Source organism: Vulpes lagopus, chromosome X (assembly GCF_018345385.1).
Source record: "Vulpes lagopus strain Blue_001 chromosome X, ASM1834538v1, whole genome shotgun sequence".
Lineage (NCBI taxonomy): Eukaryota > Metazoa > Chordata > Mammalia > Carnivora > Canidae > Vulpes > Vulpes lagopus.
The window spans coordinates 117,506,842-117,529,009 of record NC_054848.1 but is presented as its reverse complement, the minus strand read 5'-3'; the positions used below and the strand labels follow the sequence as shown (position 1 = coordinate 117,529,009).

The following is a 22,168-nucleotide window of genomic DNA, read 5'->3' as shown; positions in this document are numbered from 1 at the left end:
GTTTAGCCGGGGTTGGTAGGGCCGGATTGGTGGGCGGCTGGGGGGCGTGGTCCGGGGGGGCGGGCACGAGTGACGGGCGGGGGGGCGGGGCTTGGCCGGGGTTGGTAGGGCCGGATTGCTGGGCAGACGGGGGTGGGGTGGGGGGTGTTGCCGGGGAGGGGCCTTCGGGAATGGTGGGCGGAGGGGCGTGGCGCGGCCGGGGAGGGCGGGCAGGAGCGGTGGGCGGTTCGTGGGCGCAGCCAGGGGTGGGCGGGGCGGGAGTGGGTCCCCGGGAGCGACGCGGGGGCTGGGACTGGGCGGCCTGGTAGTGTCTGACCCCCGTGCGACAGGCATCCAGTCGGCGCCGCAGCGGTGTGAACAGCGTGGCTGCCCCAGAGACCTCAGCGACCTCAGGTGACTCTCAGAATGGACTCCGAGAATACGGAGGCGGGGAGGGGCGGCGGGGACGTGTTGGGTGCGGCCTGCCCCTTGGGAGCTGATGGCAGGGGCGGGCGAGTCTCCTTCCAAGCCACCCTGGGACGGCCAGCGGGGTCTTCATCTGAACTTTTTTTGCAGGTGAGAAGAGAAATTCTCCTGTGTTTCCTGCTGCGCCTCTAACCTGACCTGTGCCAGATGAAGCCAACGGCCCTGTCGGTGCTGTTTCCTATCCTCTACCTCCCAGTCAGGGGCTCCACACACTCAGTGTTGTGGCGCTTTGCTCTTTGGGTTCCCTTACCCTCACCCTCCTTCCGCAGTTGCTTGGTGACCGAGTCCTGTGTCCCTGCCTCCCACATGCCTGATCAGAATAAATTCTCCTCTTGCTGTCCCCAGTGCTACTTCCTTGAGTTCAGGCCTGCGGTCTGCACCTCCCCACCTGCCTGGACATTTCCGTCTTTCCTCCTCCAGTGAGTCCTCCACATGCCAGCAGTTCAGTTTGGTTTCTTAGCCGCACATCTCTCCTTGGCAACCCTGTACTGAAAACACTGGTGAACCCTCTCTTATTTAGGCCTGGCACCTCAGGCCCCAGGAGAGCCTGCCAATGCCACTAGCTCTCTCCATCCTTATAGCCAAACACTTTGGGTCACTGTGCTGCAGATTCCCTGTGCCCTGAGTGCACATATTCTCCAAACACTGCCTGCAGCCTGGAATATCCACCTCCTCTTCCCCTGGCAAACTCCTGTCCTCCTTCCAGGTATAACTTTAGCATCCCCTGTACTGCCCCATGCCCAAGCATGAAGCACTCTTCTCTGCCAGTTCTGGAAGCACTCTGTACTTTCATTCCTACCTTCCTTCCCTGGACTCTCATCTCCCAGTGCTGTAAATGCTCTTCAAACGTCTGTAGCCCCCTCAGGGGCACCAAGTTCCTCACAGGCAAGGACTATGTCTTCCTTGGTTCTGTAACCCAGGTGCTCAGGACATGGCAGTCGCTCAGAGAGGACTGCTTTGTCTTCCAGTGAGCTGTACAGTCTCTTTGCAGAACCTGGAGGAAACAGGAATGCTGGCCATGTCTTCGTAGAGTTTTAGGCCTCAGGCCTGCAAAGACCATTTTCTGCAGACCACAATTCTGTGTCCGTAATACAACGTGTCTTCCTTTTAGAAAGTCCTTGCTATTTCACCATCGTTCTTTGCCGTGCCACTGTCTCCAAGACAGCGCCTCTTGCCTTTGTAGTTTCTCATCCTTCTCTCCGGTGACCTTGTTGCTAGGCCCCTGGCTGCAGCTGCCCCCTTATGACCTGGCTCCTGCTGTTTGTCTTAGTGCTCATCACTCTGGTTCTGCTGTCCTCTTTGGCCCAGATGTTCTCCTGCCTACCTGATCCTCTGTGCTCAGTGTGATCCGTATGCACCTCCTCCCTTTCTCTCCTTCCCTGAGCCTGTCACCCATTCTTTCACCTGCCAGGAGGTGCAGACCACAAGGTGCAGAATGCCATTGCCTCCCCACCCCCTGTGCTTCTTTAACCTTAAGGCCAGAAAGGCCTCTGGTTTGCTCCTGCCACATGTTTTGCAACACCATGGGTCTGGGACCAGCTTGACCCAAATCCCTGGTTTCCCTCATATATGTCTTGGAAGGTCTGGTTTCCTCCTCTCTGAAGTACTTTTTGCCCGTCTTTCTATTGAATGGCTTGTAGCTCTTGTACCGAGTTGTGAGAGCACCTTTTCTTCTTTTAATTTTTTTTAAGTAGGACCCACACCCATCATGAGGCTTAAACTCATGTCCCCAAGATCAAGAGTGGCAGGGGGAGCTCTTTTTGTTTTTTTTTTTAATAAATTTATTTTTTATTGGTGTTCAATTTACCAACATACAGAATAACACCCAGTGCTCATCCCAGTGCCCCCCCCAGTGTCCGTCACCCATTCACCCCACCCCCCCGCCCTCCTCCCCTTCCACCACCCCTAGTTCTTTTCCCAGAGTTAGGAGTCTTTATGTTCTGTCTCCCTTTCTGATATTTTCCACACATTTCTTCTCCCTTCCCTTATATTCCCTTTCACTATTATTTATATTCCCCAAATGAATGAGACCATATAATGTTTGTCCTTCTTCGATTGTCTTATTTCACTCAGCATAATACCCTCCAGTTCCATCCACGTTGAAGCAAATAGTGGGTATTTGTCATTTCTAATGGCTGAGGAATATTCCATTGTATACATAAACCACATCTTCTGTATCCATTCATCTTTCGATGGACACCGTGGCTCCTTTTTGAAGTGTGGATCCTCATTCCACCTTGGTTCTTTGTGTTTCAGATTCCTCCTCTCTGGTTGGGGGCCTGGCAGTAGGCTGCCCATCTCTTCCTGGTTTTCCTGGGACTCTTCTGCTTATAGCATTGCAAGTTCTGTAGCCAATCAAGATGGTTAGTCACCCTGCCTCCTGGGATGGAGAGCACTTGTTGGGAAAGACTTGTGTAGTTTTTTTGCTCCCTTAGGGGTCGGTGGATGTTCTAGTTCTTCATGGGAAGGGGTGGGCCACTGCCACAGATTTACAAGTTTCAGAATCATCTTTGGAGTCTGTCTCTTCTGGGGCCTTCCCCTAGATGTCCCTTCCCCTAGATTGTGGCAGGGATGCAGGTTTTCCCAAGTGGGCTTCTGATATTGATATGACATACCTGTCTTTTTTTTTTTTTTTAATTTTTTTTTTTATTTATTTATGATAGTCACAGAGAGAGAGAGAGGCAGAGACACAGGCAGAGGGAGAAGCAGGCTCCATGCACCGGGAGCCCGACGTGGGACTCGATCCCGGGTCTCCAGGATCGCGCCCTGGGCCAAAGGCAGGCGCCAAACCGCTGCACCACCCAGGGATCCCGACATACCTGTCTTAATTAAACGTTCAGCCATCTTCGAAGTTTCCTATCAAATCCTGAGTTTGACTTTTGCCCACTGTCTGAGGTGGGGGAGACTTTGTAAGCTACCAAGAAAACTGTGGAGGAAACTCCCTTCATTTTCAGCTTTTAAATCACCCTTAGCTTCTCATGAGCTTGTGAGCCATCAATGCAGAGAGGTCACCTCCATCCATTCCCATTGTCCTTGGAGTTGACATCACACATTCCACATACTTGGATCTTCTCACCTGCCAGCCCAGTGAAAAGTTCTAGTGTGAAGGTTCTTGAAGCTGGACTCTATCCTTATGCTTGAGGCTATCTGCACACCACCTGTCCTCCAGGATGGGTCCTTGTCACCAGTGGGGTGGGTAAAGAGTAACCCCATATCTAGAACCCCATCTCATCACCTGCTTTTTGGGCCACTCTGGAACCCCTCAGGTTAAGTCCTTCAGGAAGCTGACCCTAAGAGAGAGTTATGAATGCCAAAGACTGGGGTCAAACACCCACTAGAGGAGCAGGGAGAGAGGGGGGTTGGGCAGGGTGTTCCTTTGAACCAGATGCTGACCTGACTTCTACCAGCCTAGGGATGAAGGGCAAGGATCATTATTACAGGGTCCACATCCAGCCTGGCATGCATGGTCAGGCTCTCACAGCGGGGCCTGAGGCCCTGCAATCCATATTGACTGAATGGATGAGTCAGCACCCAGAAGGAGTGGCTAAGGAATAGGTATATGCTGAGTGGCACATGCAGGGCACCAGCCACCTTTGCTAGGGCAGAGCCACAGCACTCTACCCTGTGGCTGACACAGTGGGAGGTGATTTGGCCACCTGCTGGATCAGGAAGGGCATTTGCCATCCAGGTGTCTACTAGCACTGGTGTCCACATAGCCTGATGAATTAGGGCAGATCTGGGTACAAAGCTTCATAAGGCAAAGCACGTTCAAGTCAGTGGCCACCCATCAGTGGTGAGCCAAAGAGGCTCTTTGATGGTGTGTACTCACCTCTGTGCTACTCCAGGCTGATTGGAAGGAACTTCCAGGCAGGCGTGCAAGCTGTGGGACCTGAAAGGAGGCAGAATGAGTTTGGGTAAATGTGAATAAGAAGGAACTACTGGTGTAGAGAAAGGAGCTGCAGAAAGCTTCACAGAGGAAGAGCTGGGTCTTGAAGGCACCTCAGGGCTTTTTGGGTGGAAAGTGGGGGAAGGGCTGCCAGAAAGGGCCAGATGCTTGCAGAGAACTGAAGGAAGGTTGCTGGCTGGAGCAGGCATGTTTGTGAAGGACACATTAATTCGGGTCTGCGGTAGAATTTTTGGCCTAGGAGTTTGGCAGATGTTGATCCACTGTGAAGTTGTATTCATTGCCCACAGAGGGAAGTGTGTGAGTGCACACGCAAAGCTATCTAGAAGAGGCTGGCCAGGCTCCTGTCCTCTGCAGGGGAAGCACGGCAGGAAGTACAATGTTTTTTCTGTGGCCACAAACCTGGGACTGATCTGTGGCACTGCCACTACTGTAGTGTCAGTCCAAGCAAATCACTTCACCTCTCTGAGCCTCAATTTCCTCCATCCAAAAGATGGGCATGATATAAAAATCTTAAGGAGTAATAATATTTTCCAGTTTACCTCCTGGGAGTGAGGATGACACGAGGTAGTTCCCATGAGAGCAATCTATAAACCATAAAGCATTCTTCTGCGAATTGTGGGTGAAGAGGCATCTCTTCCAGAGAAGGCTTTGCTACATAAGAGTGTGTGGGTGCTGGCCTGTGCCTTGACACCTGCTGATGGGAGATAGGCAGATGCCAAAAACTCGTTAGCTTGTAAAAGAGGAGGAAGAGTAGTAACACCCTTGGCCCCCGGTCCCAAAGCTCCTACAGGATGTGGCCTGGTTGGGGTCTCAGGTGCTATGCATGGATTTTGACCAAAGATGTATAGTGAGTGGCCCCTGGGGCCAATGGGGAGGCATTGTGAGCCTACTTGAACTGCCCAGGTTTGAGAAGTGGGAGCTCTATGGGTGCTGGGGAGGCATAAAATTCGGAGTCTCTTCCCAGATCTGTGTGGGAGTCAGTGTCAGCCTGCTGCCTCAGGTCACCCAGGTCCAGGATCTGCTATCCACAATTCTGTCATTCGTAAAGCTTTGGTAACCAAAAGTGTTTTCTTTTCATCTTAAAGATTTTGTTTATGTATTCATGAGAAAGAGAGAGGCAGAGACACAGGAAGAGGAAGAAGCAGGCTCCCTACGGGAAGCCCGAAGCGGGACTCGATCCCAGGACTCAGTATCACATCCTGATCCAAAGGCAGACGCTCAACCACAGAGCCTGGGTGTTTTCATAAGCTTGACCTAAACTCTTTTGGTGGTAAAACAGAAAACGGATGGCATGAAGTTATTTAGAGAATCCTGAATTTTCTTTATATCTTTCTGGTTCCGTTCTTTATTTGGCTTGTTAGTAACACTCAGTGTTAACGGTCACATGTTTCCCCGCAGCACTGTCCACGTGTTTGCTAGACCCAGCAAGGGTGTCACCGTCATATGGTCTGTCCCCATCACCTTTCTGATTTCTGAAACTCCTCTGGCCCTGAGATTTTGGGTAAGGCGGTGTGCACTTGTGCTGCTAATACCAGCCAGAGGCAACATTTGTTGAAGATTTACAGAGGGCCAGGGTTCCTAGATGTATGGCCTTCCTCCAGCTTTCAGCCAGCAGGGATGCCCTTCCTGAGGCAGGCAGGACTGGGTCCACTCAGATGGCCAGATGCCTCCCTGATGCCAACCTGCATCATAATGAGAAATCTTGTTGGGTACCAACCACATCTCCCCATACTGGCTGAACGCGGAGCTCAAAATAGGAGGGCCCCTGGATGAGCATGTCTGTTCACTAGTCTTTTGTATCAACTACAGTCGGCCCACAGCGTTACTTCATGCGGTCCTGAGCCCCCATGCTGTCTCCCAGTGCACACAGACCCTGGGCCCACTCACATGATTTCAGGGGTACCATGTGATTCGGAGTCTGACTGTGAGCTGAAGGTGATGACGCAGGCAGCTTGGTGGCCTCAGAGGCCCTGCTGCAGCTTTCATCATGTGCTCTTCACCAGCCCCAGTGGGATAGTGTGGGCAGGGAGGGCACCCCACAGCCTGCCCTGGTCACCCTTGCACAGGCCCCTGCCCAAGCGGCCTGTTGGTTCTCTCTGAACAGAACAGTAAGATGCCAGAAAACAGCTTGCCGAGGCCGGTCTTTGATGCTCTCATTTTTGTCCAGCAAGTCTATTTTTTTTCCACAAGGGATGTGTTCTCCCCTCACCTTGAGGCGTCCTCCATGGAGAGCTCATGTCTTGCAGCCAACCCAGGGGAACGTGAAGGAGGCAGGGTGGGGAGGCAAGGCTGGGCAGCCTGGAGGCCGACACAGGCAGCACAGGGCCTGGCACACGGGGGGCACCTACCACAGGGTCGTGTGTGAAGGTCACATGGGCACGTGTGGCTGGTTTATTGTCTTCCTCTTCACCGAAGCAGTGCTGAGGCTAAGCGAGGGAGCAGGGCTGGAACCCTGTCATGGCCAGTCTTTGTCATCTAGAAGCTGGGTGACCTGAGCTTACCTCCATGTGCTCCTCCTGTAAACTGAGGACAGGAGGACCCATACCCAGTGCTGCTGGAACAGATACTTCGGGCAGTGGCATCCAGTTCTTATTGCATGCTTGGTGGCTAAGAATATTATCATTAGAATTAATTCGGAGTCTGAATTGCCAAGTGCATGTGTTCCCTGAGCAAAATTAGGGTGGTGTGCCAGCCGACATCTGGAAGCTGTGTCTTGCCTGCCCACCCTGCTTCCGTGCCTCAGTGACCCTCCGCGTAACCTGATTGCCTGTGAAGACATGCCATGATTGCTCTCACAGCACCGGGGCTGAGCAGCCCAGACCAGGGTCCCCAGCCTGCAGCAGTGTGGCATCGTGGCTAAGAGGCCCGGGTTTGGGTTCCAGCTCTGGTGGCTGTGAGACCTTGGGCCAGTGATGCCCCTTCTCCAAGTCTTGGTCCGAACCTCTGTGTGCTGGAGTTGATAGCAGGGCACGGGCCCCAGGGCAGCAGTGAGGACTCACTCGGGTGGAAAGGCTGGAATGGATTTGGTGCACAAAGATGTTACAGGAAAGAGAAGCAAGACAGTGGTGTTGGGGTCTTCTGACTTGCCCCCATCCCACTCCCACACCAGCTGACAAAGGCACAAGAAGTACTGATGCCACCCCACCACCAGCCTGCTATCATATGCCCCAGGAACTTATTCTTTAAACAGCTTATTGTTGATATAGAAGACAAGTTACACAGGAAATGGAAAACCAGGATTCCCTTCATCTTAGTACCATGAAAGGGGTACGAGGAAAGTGTCACATGTGCTCCCTGGAGCCTGTCTGGTATCTGGGCAGGCATCGCTGGAATGAAGGCCGAAGATCCCCATGCTACAGACTGGCTTTATAAGTGGAGATGTTTTGCTGGCCCAGCTGGCATCTCTCTGAAGCCCACAAGCCATGGTGTGGGGCTCGGGTGAGCCGACAATCACTGTATGCCCCAGTGAAGCTGGAGCTGGGTAAGCTGGGTAGGCTGGGAGCTGGGACTCCATGGGCTAGAGTCCAGCCAGGCAAGCACAGCCTGCTACACGCAGCTCCTGTGTATTAAGTGCCTGCTGGAGGCTGGGAACGGGGCCCCTAGGCGGTCTCTTTGTGGGATTCACCTCGCCTGGTGAGGCCCAGAGAAGTCTGACAACAGGCTAAGTCCCCACTGTGGAGCTAGGATTGAAATCAGCTCTGATGGCAGAGCCCGTGCTCTTTCAACTGCCCCATTATGTGGCCACTCAGGGCTAGGACTGGGAGTCACAAGGCTTTGCTCCTGCCCACTATCCAAAGGCAGCACTCGGGGCCCCAGGATTCAGTGGAGAGAAATCGCAACATTGAGGGCTTTTGAGGACTTTAAATGTGAACAACATATCCCCGGAGCAAGAACCCCCTTCGGAATGCCTGCCACCTGTGACTATTTTTATTGGTCCCATAGAAGCCCTTAGAGACGTTTTCCATATTGACAGACTTTTTTAATGACGTTACAGAAAAGTCACATCACACCAGTTCCACAAAGGGGAATGCACGCTGCTTCCCAAATGCCACGCTCATTCAAGGAAAACACAGATGACGATGTGTGGTATATAGAGACCTCATGCCTTGCTAAAGATAGAAATGAAATTCTTGGTGAGACACATCATCCCTTTCAGTAGCTAACCATGTCATAGCAAATGAGGGCTGATGTTCCTCATCGAGCCAGCAAGGTTGGTGACCACTCTATTTTGGTGTCAACTATTAACGTCACACGGGCATCTGTTGGACAATGCACATGGTGATTTGGTGCACCTCCGAGGAGTTCTTCTATGCTTCTGTTTTTATCCCTCAGTGGTGTCATATTTCAGGCTGTCTTTAGCTGTCCCTTCTATCAATGCATGGTTCCACACCTGAGGTGTGCTTCATAGGACACCAGGAGAAGGGCCCTCCCGGAGGAACATCACCACAGCCCTGAAGTGTTTCCCAGTCTGACTCATCCTCTGGCTTTTACTTCAGAAGTGCAGGAGGCAGTGGGGGTCATGTTGGCAATCCAGCTGTGTGCTCCCCTTTGCAAGAAGCATCTGCTTGTCAGAGCCTGAGCGTGCAGGCTGGCGATGCCTGGTGACATCCTGGGCCATGCCTGCAGACCCAGGGACCAGAGCGCCTCCCGTGGTGCAGAAAGCCTTCCACGATGAAAGCCCTGTTTTATTCCCAAAGAGCTGTCATTGTTTCCCTTCCCTGAGGTTCTGTGTAAAGCCAGATCTGGGGGGAATAAGCAGAAATTCTCCCTAAATCCAAGCGGAATGGTAAGCCAGGAGGGGAGGGAGTGGCCACATGTAAGCTCCTCATCCAGATGAACACAACGCAAATGGAGAAAGAGCCAGTCATACCTCATTCAGTGACAGAGCAATGCTTACAAATTCGTGAGTAGGCATTTTTGTGCTACTCAGTTTGTTTTAAGCTTATGCTTTATAAAAACAAACAAACAAACAAAATACATTTTTGAGGAAATGAATCACCCGGGAAGCTGCTCTGGCAAACACCGGCGCTCGCGCGACCCCTGGTGGAAGCCTTCTAGAAACACACTGCTTCCTAGCCCCCAACAGCTGGAGGGCCGCTGGCTCCAAGCCCTGCCCTTGCACCCAACCTGGGCTAAGCTGGCGGAGTCCATGAAGAGAAAGATGGAAAATCTGGGCTTGAAGAAGGGAGATGAGAGACGGAAGAGAGGTGGGGAGGGAAGGGAAAGATTGCTTACCGGATAATGTAAGATGTCCAGAAGCAAATGGGACTGTGACGAAGTCCTTCCCTAGGAGAGAATCCTCTTGCCTTATAAAGTCCTTGGCTCCACGTGTGACCCAGGGTAAGAGCGGCGACGGTGAAGGCTGCGGGGTTGTCCAGCCCCTCCTCTGCCCCTCATGCTCCATGGGGCCTCTGCTTTAACAGAATCAGATGCTGGTTGTGATCTGATTCACTCTCACCCCCATGTGCCCCCAGCTTGGAGCCAGGCTGTGATTGCTGCATCACAGACCCTAGGGGCAGCCCAGCCCCAGCCCTGTCTGTCTGGCCCTCCTCAGGCAGTTGACTGTGAGTAAATCAGAAGGGAGATTATCCTGGGTGGGTCTGACCTAATCAGATGAGCCTTTCAAAAGAGGGCCAGGCCTTCCGTGAAGTTAGAGCACTCCCTGACTGGCTTTGGAGAAGTAGACCACCATATTGTGAGAGCACTGATGAGAGGGTCATCTGGCAAGGAACTGTGGGTAGTCTTGGGGACCTGAGAGTGGCCCTGGACTGATGGCCAGCTCACAAATTGGACCTCCGTCCTACATCCACAAGGAACTGAATTCTGCCAACAACATGAGGTGAAAGGGAAGCCAGTGACTCAGATGAGAACACAGTGCCAGCCAGCATGTTGATCACAGCCTTGGTGAAACTGAGCTGGGCAAACGGCCCAGCCCAGCGGCACCCAGACTTCTAACCAATGGAAACCATGAGGTAATGAATTAGCGCTATTTACAGTCCCTAAGATTGTGGTGATTTGTCACACGGCACTCCTGGATCCCTTTTTCTCACTCACTGAGGACTCCAGCACCTGGCTCACAGGCTTGCTTGGCACCCTGAGCCCTGGTATTATCCTGGGTGACTTCAGCATCGGCCTGGGCAGCCTGTGCCACTCACAGCCCCTTGCTTTCTTCTGCATCTCTGACAACCTCTCTTCCTCTCCACCTCAGCCTCCCATATTCAAGGCCATATCCTAGACCTTTTCATTGTCAGGATCTGCTCCACCTCACATGTCTTAAACTTCAGGATCCCACTCTGACCCAGACCAGTTCTTACACGCTCAGTCTTCACTGTCATCACCCAAACTGCTCTCTCCCTGGCCCTCTCCACTTGTCACTCTCGTACTGCTGCTGCTACTTCCTGCCCAACAAAACACGTGCACAAGGGGCGCGTGTTGTGCCAGCTGGGCCACGTCATTTTCTGTCTGAAGAAGAAGCCCACCTTCTTCTGCACAGCCCATCGATCTCAGTATGTTTGAAATGTCTGTAAGTTGTATTAGTTTTGGGGGGCTTCTGTGACTAAGTGCCACAAACTAGACGGCTTAGAACAACAGAAATTCATTGCCTTACAGTGCTGGAGGCTAGAGACTGATGTTAGGTGTTGGCTGAGCCATGCTTCCTCTGACACTGGTAGGGGAAGGATCGCTCCTTGCGTCCTCCAGCTTCTGGTGGTTTCCTGGCAAGTTTTTCCATTCCTTGGCCTGGAGATGTGCCACTCTCATCCTCCACATTCATGGGAACATCTGCCTTCTGTGTGTGCTTGCGTTTGTCCAAAAATCCCCTTCTTATGGGGACTTCAGTCAGATTACGCCCCACCTTAATGGCCTCATTTCAACTTGATTATCTTTTCAAGATCCTATTTCCAAATAAGATCAGATGCTGAGGTTTTTTGGGGTTAGGACAGCAACACATATTTTGGGGGGGGGGGGAGGGGGGGGGGGGTACACAATTCAACCCAAAACAGAAGTCAAAGAGAACAAAAAGCATATAATACAAAGCAAAGAGCCTGTGCCATAGCCCTCAGCAGTCCTATTCTCATTTTGAATAATTCTAGTTTCACTTCTGGTAGTTTGCCTCTGTCTGGGTAAACACTGTGCTTCTATCTATATCAACTTCTTATGTTAACTTTAGACATTCTCAGCTGACTTCTTGTGGTGATAGAGGAGATTATGGTTCACTCATCATTGCCTCTTTCATGTATATTTTAAACTTTTGACTGCAGGAGTCGATCAAACATAGACAGAGGCACATAGAATAGTATCCTAAAGCTCAGTGCTCATCACTAAAATGTATCAGTTACAGACTCGTGACCATTTCATCTCTGCCTACCCTTCTCCTGTATCTTAATCTATCAGTATATCACTATTTCCAGGTTTCTTTTTATCTTGAGATAACATCCCCATACCTCTATGTCTTCTCCCATCAACTGGAGACAATAACTACCGGTTTTCTACTTTGCAATGCTGTTATTCACGTGCCAGGGCTTCCCTCCACCTCTATCCTTTCCTTCCTCCTTCCAACTCTGACAATTGTTGCAGGTCAGGTCCTCAGGGACCCAGGCTCTAAGCTGGAGATCAACGTGCAGGAGTTTCTTAGGGAGTTATCTCCATATCAACACCTGTTGAAGGGAAGGGAAGAGATTGGATGGATGGAGAAGGCGGGCTGTGATGCAGTCTCAAAACATGCTCTGGCCCATCACCTGGGGAGCCCTGAAGCTGGGATGGCCTTGCAAAGATGTGGATGTGGGCTTCCTGAGGACTGGTGTGATTTAGTCAAGGTAGCTGTCTTTATCCAACGCCATTTCTGGGGAGGGCCGACAGCAGCTGACAGCCCTCAAGCCAGCTAGGGAAATAAGAATTTCAGTCTTCAGGGAGTTCTGAGCAGTGCATCGCAGCACCACCACAGATGTGTTTGTACTTTTTTCATTGCTCTTTAACTGTAATTAAGTCTTCTGGGCTTTGTTTCACTTCTTTTTTTTTTTTTTTTAAGATTTTTATTTGTTTATTCATGAGAGACACACACACAGAGAGAGAGGCAGAGACATAGGCAGAGGGAGAAGCAGAGGGAGAAGCAGGCTCTATGCAGGGATCCTGGCTTGGGAGTCGATCCCGGGTCTCCAGGATCACGCCCTCCTGGGTGAAGGCAGCGCTAAACCGCTGAGCCACCCGGGCTGCCCAAGTCTTCTGGGCTTTGTAACGGGTTGATTCTCAAAGCTGAAAAGTACACAGCTGCGCAGTATTGTGGCTATGGTCATATTATTCATTACACTGCAGTGTAGGGTTAGGATTCCATTCCCATCTCTTTTTTCAGTTGAAGTACAGTTGACATGCAATGTTATATTAGCTTCAGGTGTACAACATAGGGATTGGACGACTCTATATGTTACTCAGTGCTCACCACAAGAAGTGTAGTCCCCATCTGTCACCATGCATGGTTATTACAATATTATTGACTGTATTCCCTATAGTGTACTTTTCATGTCTGTGATTTATTTATTTTATAACCAGAGGTTTGTACCTCTTCATCCCCTTCACCTATTTCGCCTATCCTCCCACCCCTCCCCTCTAGTAGCCATCAGTTTGTTCTCGGTATTATGAGTCTGCTTCTGTTTTTATTTTATTTGTTCACTGGTTTTGTTTCAGATCCCATTTCTATAGTTATTCATGACCCCCTTGCCTTTCAAATGACAATGTTCAAATGGAGTCTCCTCTTTTAAACCTTTTATTTTCTGTCCCAAATCTTACCACATTCTCATAACACACTAGAATGTGTTATGTTAAACCGTGACTCTCTTTTATAGTTTTTGTTTTTCCTGGGATTTCTGGCTGAATTTTTATTTGGAGATGGGAGAAAGAACAAACGCCTTCTTATAGCCACAGCCTTATCTTATCTTTCAGCTTTTTTGTTTGTTTGTTTCTGTGTAAGTGCTGCAATCCTTCCCATTCTTCTTCTGGAAGGCCACTGACTTCTGTTCCAGTTTGAACTGGTTGGTTAATATTTGGACACAGACTTTTAGAGACTTTTGTTGTTTCGTTTTGCTTTAGGCACTGTATGCTTTCAGCATATGCTTTCCTTCCAATGCCTCAGTTATATTATCTATTGGATGAAATTCCCTTGTTTCCTGTGCATCTTCCTTCCAGAGTCTCTAACCTTCTATTTCAATCTGGACCAGTTACCCTCTAGGTCTCCTGACAGTTGTCATGCTGGAGAATTTCCTAAACAAATGTGTATAATTAGTAACTTAATTTACCTATATTTAATGTAATATATATGTTTATATGTATAAATGTATAGTTAATGTAATTTAGTGTAATACATATATTACATTATATATACATACACATATATATGTATATCCTAGTTTTTTAAAATAAATTTATTTTTTATTGGTGTTCAATTTGCCAACATACAGAACAACACCCAGTGCTCATCCTGTCAAGTGCCCCCCTCAGTGCCCGTCACCCACTCACCCCCACCCCCCGCCCTCCTCCCCTTCCAACACCCCTAGTTCCTTTCCCAGAGTTAGGAGTCTTCATGTCCTGTCTCCCCTTCTGACACCTCCCACACATTTCTTCTCCCTTCCCTTATATTCCCCTTCACTATTATTTATATTCCCCAAATGAATGAGACCATATAATGTTTGTCCTTCTCCGATTGACTTCTTTCACTCAACATAATACCTTCCAGTTCCATCCACGTTGAAGCAAATGGTGGGTATTTGTCGTTTCTAATGGCTGAGGAATATTCCATTGTATACATAAACCACATCTTCTTTATCCATTCATCTTTCTTAAAATTTTTTTTAATTTTTCATTTATTTATGATAGTCACACACAGAGAGAGAGGCAGAGACATAGGCAGAGGGAGAAACAGGCTCCATGCACCGGGAGCCCGACGTGGGATTCGATCCCCGGTCTCCAGGATCGCGCCCTGGGCCAAAGGCAGGCGCCAAACCTCTGCGCCACCCAGGGATCCCCCATTCATCTTTCGATGGACACCAAGGCTCCAAGTTTTATATACGTATATATTAGCTATGGTGGTGGTAGTAATGATGGCATTTAGTTGCTGGAGTGCATCCTCAAGAAGCCTTGTAAGAAAGGATCAAGTAGGGGGTAAGTTTTTGAATTTTTACATATCTGGAAAAGTCTCCATTCTCTTCCCTGTTTGACAGTTTGGCTATGTATAAATCTGCACGCTGAGATTTTGCATGATTTTTGAACCTCTAAAAGCTTTTAGAATCTTTTCTTATCCTTAGTGTTCTGAACTTTCACAAAACTGTGCATAACCTTGGGTATGTTTTCATTCATTGTGCTAGGAGCTCAAATCATTACAGTCCAAATTCCGTTTTTTTCTTAAGCTCTGAGGCTGTTTTTCTAATATGTCATCTGGTGGCCATGAGGGCTCATGTGTTTTGAGTATATGCATTCTAGTTTTTCTCCACAACCTCACCAGCACTTGTTATTATCAAAGTTTTTGATAATAGTCGTCTTAGTGGGTGTGAAAACTACTTCTTCATGGTTTTGATTTACATATCCCTGATAACTGATGACTTTGAGCATCTTTTTCCATTCTTTCTTGCTGTCAGGTTCTATTGTTTTTGTTCCTTCAGGATTATTTTAAAGGGGGGAAGAGTTATGGTGAACAGAGGGATATGCCACCATTTTGGTGAAGGCCTTATTGCCCCAGTTGCTGAGAGTGCCCTTCCTTCAGAGCTGTCCACCCCTTCAGGGCTTGCCTCAGCCGCAGAAAGCCACCTTGACCAAGCTTGGACCCCTCCTAGGGTAGCTGCATTCAGTGACTTATCAAGGTGATATATAAATATCTGGCCACATTGGCCTCATTTGAGATGACTCTAAAGGGCTATTCTAGTTCAAGACTGCCCTATGAGGTTAGGAAGGGCCTGTATCACAGCTCAACTGCTGCTTCTTCCCACTCTTGCTCCCTTCTCATCCTTTCTACAGCCCAAAAGGCACTTGCTGATAAACATCCTGCCCTCCTAACTCTGAGTCAGCTTTCTTTCTTTATTTTTTAAGATTTTATTTATTTGTTCATGAGAGAGAGAGAGAGAGAGGACGAGACATATTCAGAGGGAGAAACAGGCTCTCCACAGGGAGTCTGATGCAAGACTTGATCCCAGGACCTGGGGATCACGCCCTGAGTCAAAGGCAGATGCTCAACCACTGAGCCACCCAACCACCCCCAGAGTCAGTTTTCTGATGAACACAACCCATAAAAGACAATAAATGCATCTGTCTGGTTCACTACTTTGAACTGGAGGTGGAACCAATAATTATTTATTTAATATTCCAGAAACATATTTAATACTTAATTGTGCATGTAGAAAGATTGGGGCTGTTTTCTTTGGATGCCCCTATTAAGTCTCATGTAGGCACTGAGCTAAAAGTGGTGCCAATCTGGAGACCTGGGAGTCCTGATTTTATGATGCTCTCAACTAAATATTTTCATTTTTAAGTGAAACCAGGCTATTCCCTTAAAAGCTTCTCGGTGAGCTAAAGCTACTGTGTGAATGGCCTTGATATTTAGGAGGCTGTTTCACACTTTGTTGGGGTATGCAAGTACTTGGGAAAAAAATATCTGCTTCGTGTTTCTTACATTGGACTCTGTGGCCAACAGAGTTAATCTTCAGCTTTTGCCTTCATGTCTCCTGCATCATATCTCCCTCTACTTCTGCATTTCCTCCTCCAAACGACTCTAGTTTCCCTGATAGCTCAATCTCAGCTCTGTTCTGTGGCCTCCTGGGCTTTGTTGGAACATTGAAGATGTCCCCTCTTCCCTCATCTTTTCTTTGATTATGACCATAGCTAGATTAAAGACCGAGAGGCCATCCTTTTTGCCCAGAATTATTTGGCCATCACATCACAGGACAGTATTTCACATCTGTGACTACATTATGATGTACATATGAGTTCATCTTGCTAGCACACACAAAGACTTCTGCTGGTCTTGGAAAAGCCATATGGTAATGGCCCCTGGAGAAAGCCACATGGCAGGGAACTTTGGAGAGCCTTTAGGGACCTGAGGGTGGCCTCCAGCCAACAGCCGGTAGGAAGCTGAGAACTTGGTCTCTAGAACCACAAAGAAATGGATTTTAATCAAGAACCACATAAGCTTGACAGAGGACTCTGAACTCCAGAAGGGAATGCAACCAGGCTCCCCGCAGGGAGCCTGCTTCTCCCCCTGCCCCTCTCTCTGTGCCTCTCATGAATAAATCAATAAATAAATAAAATCTTTAAAAAAATGATCCCAGAAGATGCAGATGAGACTCCATCTCAAATGCATCCTATGCCCCATATCCGATCCCTCCTATCTGCCACTAGAGACCCAGCTGTGCAACAGAACAGGCTTTCCAGCTGCTCCTTCTGGATGTTCTCCAGCACCTCAGCAGTACGTCAGAGGGTGCTAGAATCAACATTGGACGGAACGAACTTGTCTTTATATCCAACTGCTTCCTCGGGAGAAACTTTACTTTTTGACAAATCAGAAGTCCACGTCTATGACGGTGATCTGGCTACACTGTTCTCCTCCCCATGGATTGTGGGGCCTAGGGGCGGGGTGGAGAGCCTGCAAGGACCAGTCTGCCTCCTATTCCTCATATACCCCCCACCCCCGCCCATGGGCCTAGATGGGGTAGCTCAGGAAATGTTTGCCAACTAGAAAGGAGTCCACAAAAGAACTGCAGATATTTTTGGAGGTAGGAACTATGTATGACTTCCCTCATTCCCTTCTTTGGTTAACCCCGGGGATTATTGAATATTTTTTAATTAACAGCTTTTGTTTTTTTAGATTTTATTTATTCATGAGAGACACACAGAGATAGAGAGGCAGAGACACAGGCAGAGGGAGAAGGAGGCTCCCTATGGGGAGCCTGATGCGGGACTGGATCCCAGGACCCCAGGATCATGACCTGAGCTGAAGGCAGATGCTCAACCACTGAGCCATCCAGGTGCTCCTATTAAATGCTTTTTGATAAAGTCAAGTATGATGTAATTATGTGCTTAGTTCACAAGCTCACAGGAGATATTTGTTGCCATGAGAAAGTATTACAGATGCCAAGGAAAGAGGAAATAAAGGTAAGAGAGCTTTTCTAAACGTGCACCGGAGTCTTTGTTGATATCAGGCTGTTTCCTGAAACATTAAGGTCATACTTTTGAGAGGGAAAGGGTAAGACCCTGAGCAGCCACCAATACAAGGGAAGTGTCAGGACGAGGAGGGACAGTCGAGGTGCCCACTGAGGCCTGACAGCTTGGGTCCTTGGCTGGGACTGGCCCACCTGAGGGACTCAGCATGCTCTGGTCTGGGGAGTGCAGGCAGAGGCTGCAGTGTGGCTTCCCAGGCTCCAGTGTGAACAACCACCCACGCTGGCTCCGGAGGAAACAGCAAAGCAGGGGCGGCAGCACCTGGTAGCAGGCTGCACATGATGACCGTGTCCTGGCTACCTCCTGAGGAAGCAGGCCTCTCAGAGAACTGCCCTGCTCCTCCACTTCCTGTCTGTGTGTCCTTCATTAAGTGATTTAGGCTCTTTGAGTTTTAATTTCTGGATCTATAAAATAGGAATGATAGTAGTATCATTTAGCCCACAGTGTTGCTGTGAGGAGAAAATTAGCATGTTGCCTGGGTTATAGGAAGCCCCCAATAATAATACTAGTATTTATGTATTCCTGCACGCAAAAAAAAAAAAAAAAAAAAGAAAAAAAGAAAGAAAGAAAAAGAAAAAAGAAAAGAAAAGAAATCTGCCATCTTCCCGGCATAGTTTTAGGTAATCTATCTCGGTGGGAGGTGGGGGTGGGTCAGAGACTGGGAGCAAGAGGGACTGTGATGTCCTTCTCAACCATCAGCCCCAGGCAGACTGTGAAGGATTCTTGCTATGGAGGAGGTTGGGGCCCTCACATCTCCGTCTCCTATGCCTTGCCGCCCATCTCCAGTTCTCTGCCAACCAGCCAGCCCCTGTGCTGTCCTCTTGCACTGTCATGCGTGCTTCTCCTCCGTGGTTGCTCCCTCTGTCTGGAGCATCCTTCTTGCAGGCAGCCTAGCTGCTTGATCCCTCATCTCCTTCAAGTTTTCCTTCAAATGTCACTTTACTAGTGAGGCTTTGCCTGACCACCCTACAGACAATAACAAGCAACTCCACCTTGCCTTATTTTCGTCCAGACCATGCCAGCCCACTGCCATTATTTATTCGGTTATTTATTGTCTGCAAGCTCCACCAGGGCAGGGGCTTAGAATTCCGGGGCCACCAACAGGGGCTTGGTATAGGTATCCGAACAAATGCATGAAAGGCGGGTCCTTTTAGATGAAGGAAGGGCTGCATTGAAGGAGAATGGCATTTGGGCTGGTCTGCAAGGAAATGTGACTTTAATGGTGAGACGAGGGAAGGGAAAGGCTTCCAGGTGGAAGGCATAACACGAGCAAAGGCAAAGAGGCAGAAAACTGCTGGTTAAGGACTGGTTGCATCGCAAATCTTTGGAAACTGCTGGCAGCTCCGCAGCAAGGGAGTCGCCCCCAAACCCGTTTGCGAGCCTGGCGGGTCAGCAGCGCCACGCTGCTCAGCGCTCGCACCGCGGCCCCGCCCGCAGTGGCCGGGTCACGCGCCGGGGCCTCGCGAGCCAGGAGGCCCCGCCCCTGGGGCGGGGCAGGCACGAGGCACGCAGGCGCACTAGCATTCCGGCCGTGGTGCCCCGGCCATTAGGGCCGGCCGCGGCCGCTTCGCGCAGAGGGCGACGGCGACGCGGGGCCCGCGGCCGGCCCATCGGCCGCAGCCTGTCACCATCGCCCCGGAGTGGCCTCGCCGGGGAAGAAATGCCGCCGGGCGGCTGGTGCCTGCTTTGCTTTGGCCTGGTCCTGTCCTCGGTCTGCGCCTCCGCTGAGTCTGCGGCGCCCAGCAACTTGACCACAGGTACAGCCCTGGCCCCCGCTCAGATTGCGGGCTCCCTACCTTCTTCTGTGCCTGCAGTCGTCCTTAACTTCCCGTCTCTGTCCCACCTACTATTCCTTCTAACATCCATCCTTCCTTTCCTCCCTGTCACTATCCTTTCTTTCCTCCCCCGTCCATCCCTCTGTCCTTCTCTAAATTCTTCTTTCCTTTCTTCTCTCCTTCCCTCCCTCCCTCATCCAGGCTTGAGGTCATACCCAGAGCTTAATTCCACCACCCAGGACTGGGGCTTCTTCTCTGCACCACTCCCACTCTCCCTGAGGCACAGAGCCCTAGTCTCTTGCTCTCTGGCTTGGTTGGCTGGGCTGTCCAGGGTGCAGGGGCCAGACTAGGGCCACTCAGTACCCTAGCACCAACATGGGTGGGGAAGTTCTTTGTTACTGCAGGTGATCTCACTGAAGCTCCTCCCCCCCTTACAGTTCCTTTGAATGTCCTTCTGATCATCGTGGATGACCTGCGCCCCTCCCTGGGCTGTTATGGGGACAAGCTTGTAAGGTCCCCAAACATTGACCAGCTGGCATCCCACAGCCTCCTCTTCCAAAATGCCTTTGCCCAGGTATGTCTGGGGACCTCTAGGTGTGGCTGTGTACCTTGTGCCGTGGGTTGGGGGATGGGGTCTTTTCAGCTATGGTTAGATGGCACGGATTGTGCCTGGCATCTCTTTATTAGAGAGAAGCATAGTCTGGAAAATGGCGGTAGGGAAAACCTGGTTGTGTAAAGGCAAACAAGCTTGTGCCTTCAAGCTCTGCACAGGTTGTCCCTTGGCTCTAACATGCTCAGGATGGTTCTTCCCCAAAGGGGATTGCCTGAGAGGGGAGGAGTGTTACAGAATGCCACTCTCAGGTCTGCTGATTGACCTCAGGTAAGCAGCATGCAGCTTGCCATGGTGGCCCCCCTCCCAGGGCTGCCCTCAAGACCCTTGCCTGCACTGTGCTTCTGTGAGACACCACCACACAGGACACAAGCGTCTGCTGGTTTGAGGGCCCGAGTGCTTTTCTGCCTCTTTGTGGGAAGACTTATTCCTGGCGGCTGGGTGAGGCCGAAATCCCACTTGTTGGCTTTGAGATCTGCATGACTCAGCTGCCAAGCTGTTTTGCTGAGGACTCTTGAGGTTGCCTGGTTACCTTTTAGCATCCAGACTGTATTTGCCTCTGAGGATGTTTCTCTCTGCTTCTGCTTCCTAACAGCAAGCAGTGTGCGCCCCGAGCCGTGTGTCCTTCCTCACTGGGAGGAGACCAGACACCACCCGCCTGTATGACTTCAATTCCTACTGGAGGGTACATGCTGGAAACTTCTCTACCCTCCCCCAATACTTCAAAGAGAATGGCTACGTGACCATGTCGGTTGGAAAAGTCTTTCATCCTGGTACTGTTTGCTGTCCAAAATCTCGGGTCTTTTGTGTTTTGTGCCCAAGGGCTGGAATTCCTCTCTGGGGGATTGGGCTGTCTTTGCAGAGGCCTTTTTGGGCTGGGTGGACACCTCATTAGGCACTGCTGTCTTTTGTACAAAATACTATTTCTCACCTTAGCTTCATGTTCTCACCAAAAGTGACAAAGGGTAGGAGGACTTTCTTCTTTTGGCAACTAGTCATGGTGCTGTTTGGTTCCTTTGGCTTTTTAGGCAGAAGGAAGGCGCTGGCTGGGGAGGTGGCTGTTTTGGGTTCGAGTCCAGCTTGCACCTGGCCATCTGTGCCCCAGGATCCTTGTCAGTAAAATGAGGCCAGGGTGGCTGTGGGGATTATTCCAATAAACAGGCAGCTGCCCACTGTCTGTGAGTCAGGTCAGCAAGAGAAGTGTGAGCCAGTGCTCAAGGCCTGAAGGGTGCCAGGGGCCACTAGTGCTGACTTCCAACACTGCCAAAATGAGAATGCCAAATTTAAAAACTTAAAAATGAAGTAAGGCATGATTATTTGACAAAAAGCTGGGGAAAAAAGCAAAGTTTAAACTAAAGGGTATGAATTTCTTGTAATCGCATCACACCTAGGGGGGCTGAATTTTGATGTCCCCTTCTTCCAGGCATATTAGTTTGCCGATTTGAGATTTTCTGGTATAGACAATCTTATGTCATGAATGTTTTAAACAGGCATTTCCCCATATGGCTCCCCCTTGTGCAAAGACATTTTTCCCAGCAGCACAGTAGTCTCACACACAGATCCGCTATACTTTGGTCCCAAGTTGATTTCAGGTCCCCCCTGTCACACATGCTGCTGGGATGAACATCTCTGCAGGTAGAGGGGACTAACGGACACTGGCACCAGGGATCCGGGCTCCCGGGTTCCAGTCCTAGCTCTGCCACTTCCTAGCTATGCAGTTGACCTTGGGTAAGCCATTCTTCCTCTCTGAGCCTCACGTTCCTTCTCTGGAAAATGAGTCATAGCTGCTTTGGTTTTAGCGAGGGAACGAGATCTTTGCCTGCAGTCCTTGTGCAAACACGTTTTTCAACTGGGTCTTTGTTCTCAAGACCTTGTGTGTGAGGCAGGGACCTGTTCAGGAGAGACAACAGCCACCACCAATTGATTGCCAGGTATGAGCCAGTTCCCATCTGGCCACTCCTGTAAACCCACCTTGCTTGCTCTCTTTGGCAGCGAGCAAGGTGGGTTTTTATCATCATTATCATTATCAACATCATCATCATCATCATCATCATCTCCTGAGGAGGAACTTGAGGCTTATGGGAGTCATGTAGCTTGCCCAAGGCTACGTGGGTCATACGGGGCAGTGCTGAGATTTGAACCCAGGCCTGTCCACCTCTGGTGCCCTTTCCCCTGTGCTTTTTTTTTTTTTAATTTTTTTTTTTCCCCTGTGCTTAC

At 49.9% G+C, this 22,168-nt stretch overlaps 1 protein-coding gene and 1 long non-coding RNA gene across 6 annotated transcripts in view; both read left to right on the top strand.

The window, feature by feature from the left end:
- The first annotated feature begins 199 nt into the window (after positions 1-199).
- Positions 200-805, top strand: LOC121482387. Its single transcript, XR_005985598.1, has 2 exons — positions 200-393; positions 556-805. It is a non-coding gene; the product is annotated as an uncharacterized LOC121482387 (long non-coding RNA).
- An 18,283-nt stretch (positions 806-19,088) lies between these two features.
- Positions 19,089-22,168, top strand: part of IDS (iduronate 2-sulfatase) — a 63,641-nt gene continuing 60,561 nt past the window's right edge. For 2 of the 5 annotated variants that reach the window (XM_041740908.1, XM_041740911.1), the window contains exons 1-3: positions 19,090-19,323; positions 19,779-19,915; positions 20,547-20,724. In XM_041740908.1, coding sequence (XP_041596842.1) covers positions 19,227-19,323; positions 19,779-19,915; positions 20,547-20,724 — 412 coding nt within the window. In that variant the 5' untranslated portion in view covers positions 19,090-19,226. Of the gene's footprint in view, positions 19,324-19,778; positions 19,916-20,546; positions 20,725-22,168 lie in introns of all 5 variants that reach the window. The other 3 variants (XM_041740912.1, XM_041740913.1, XM_041740909.1) reach the window with 2 other exon arrangements.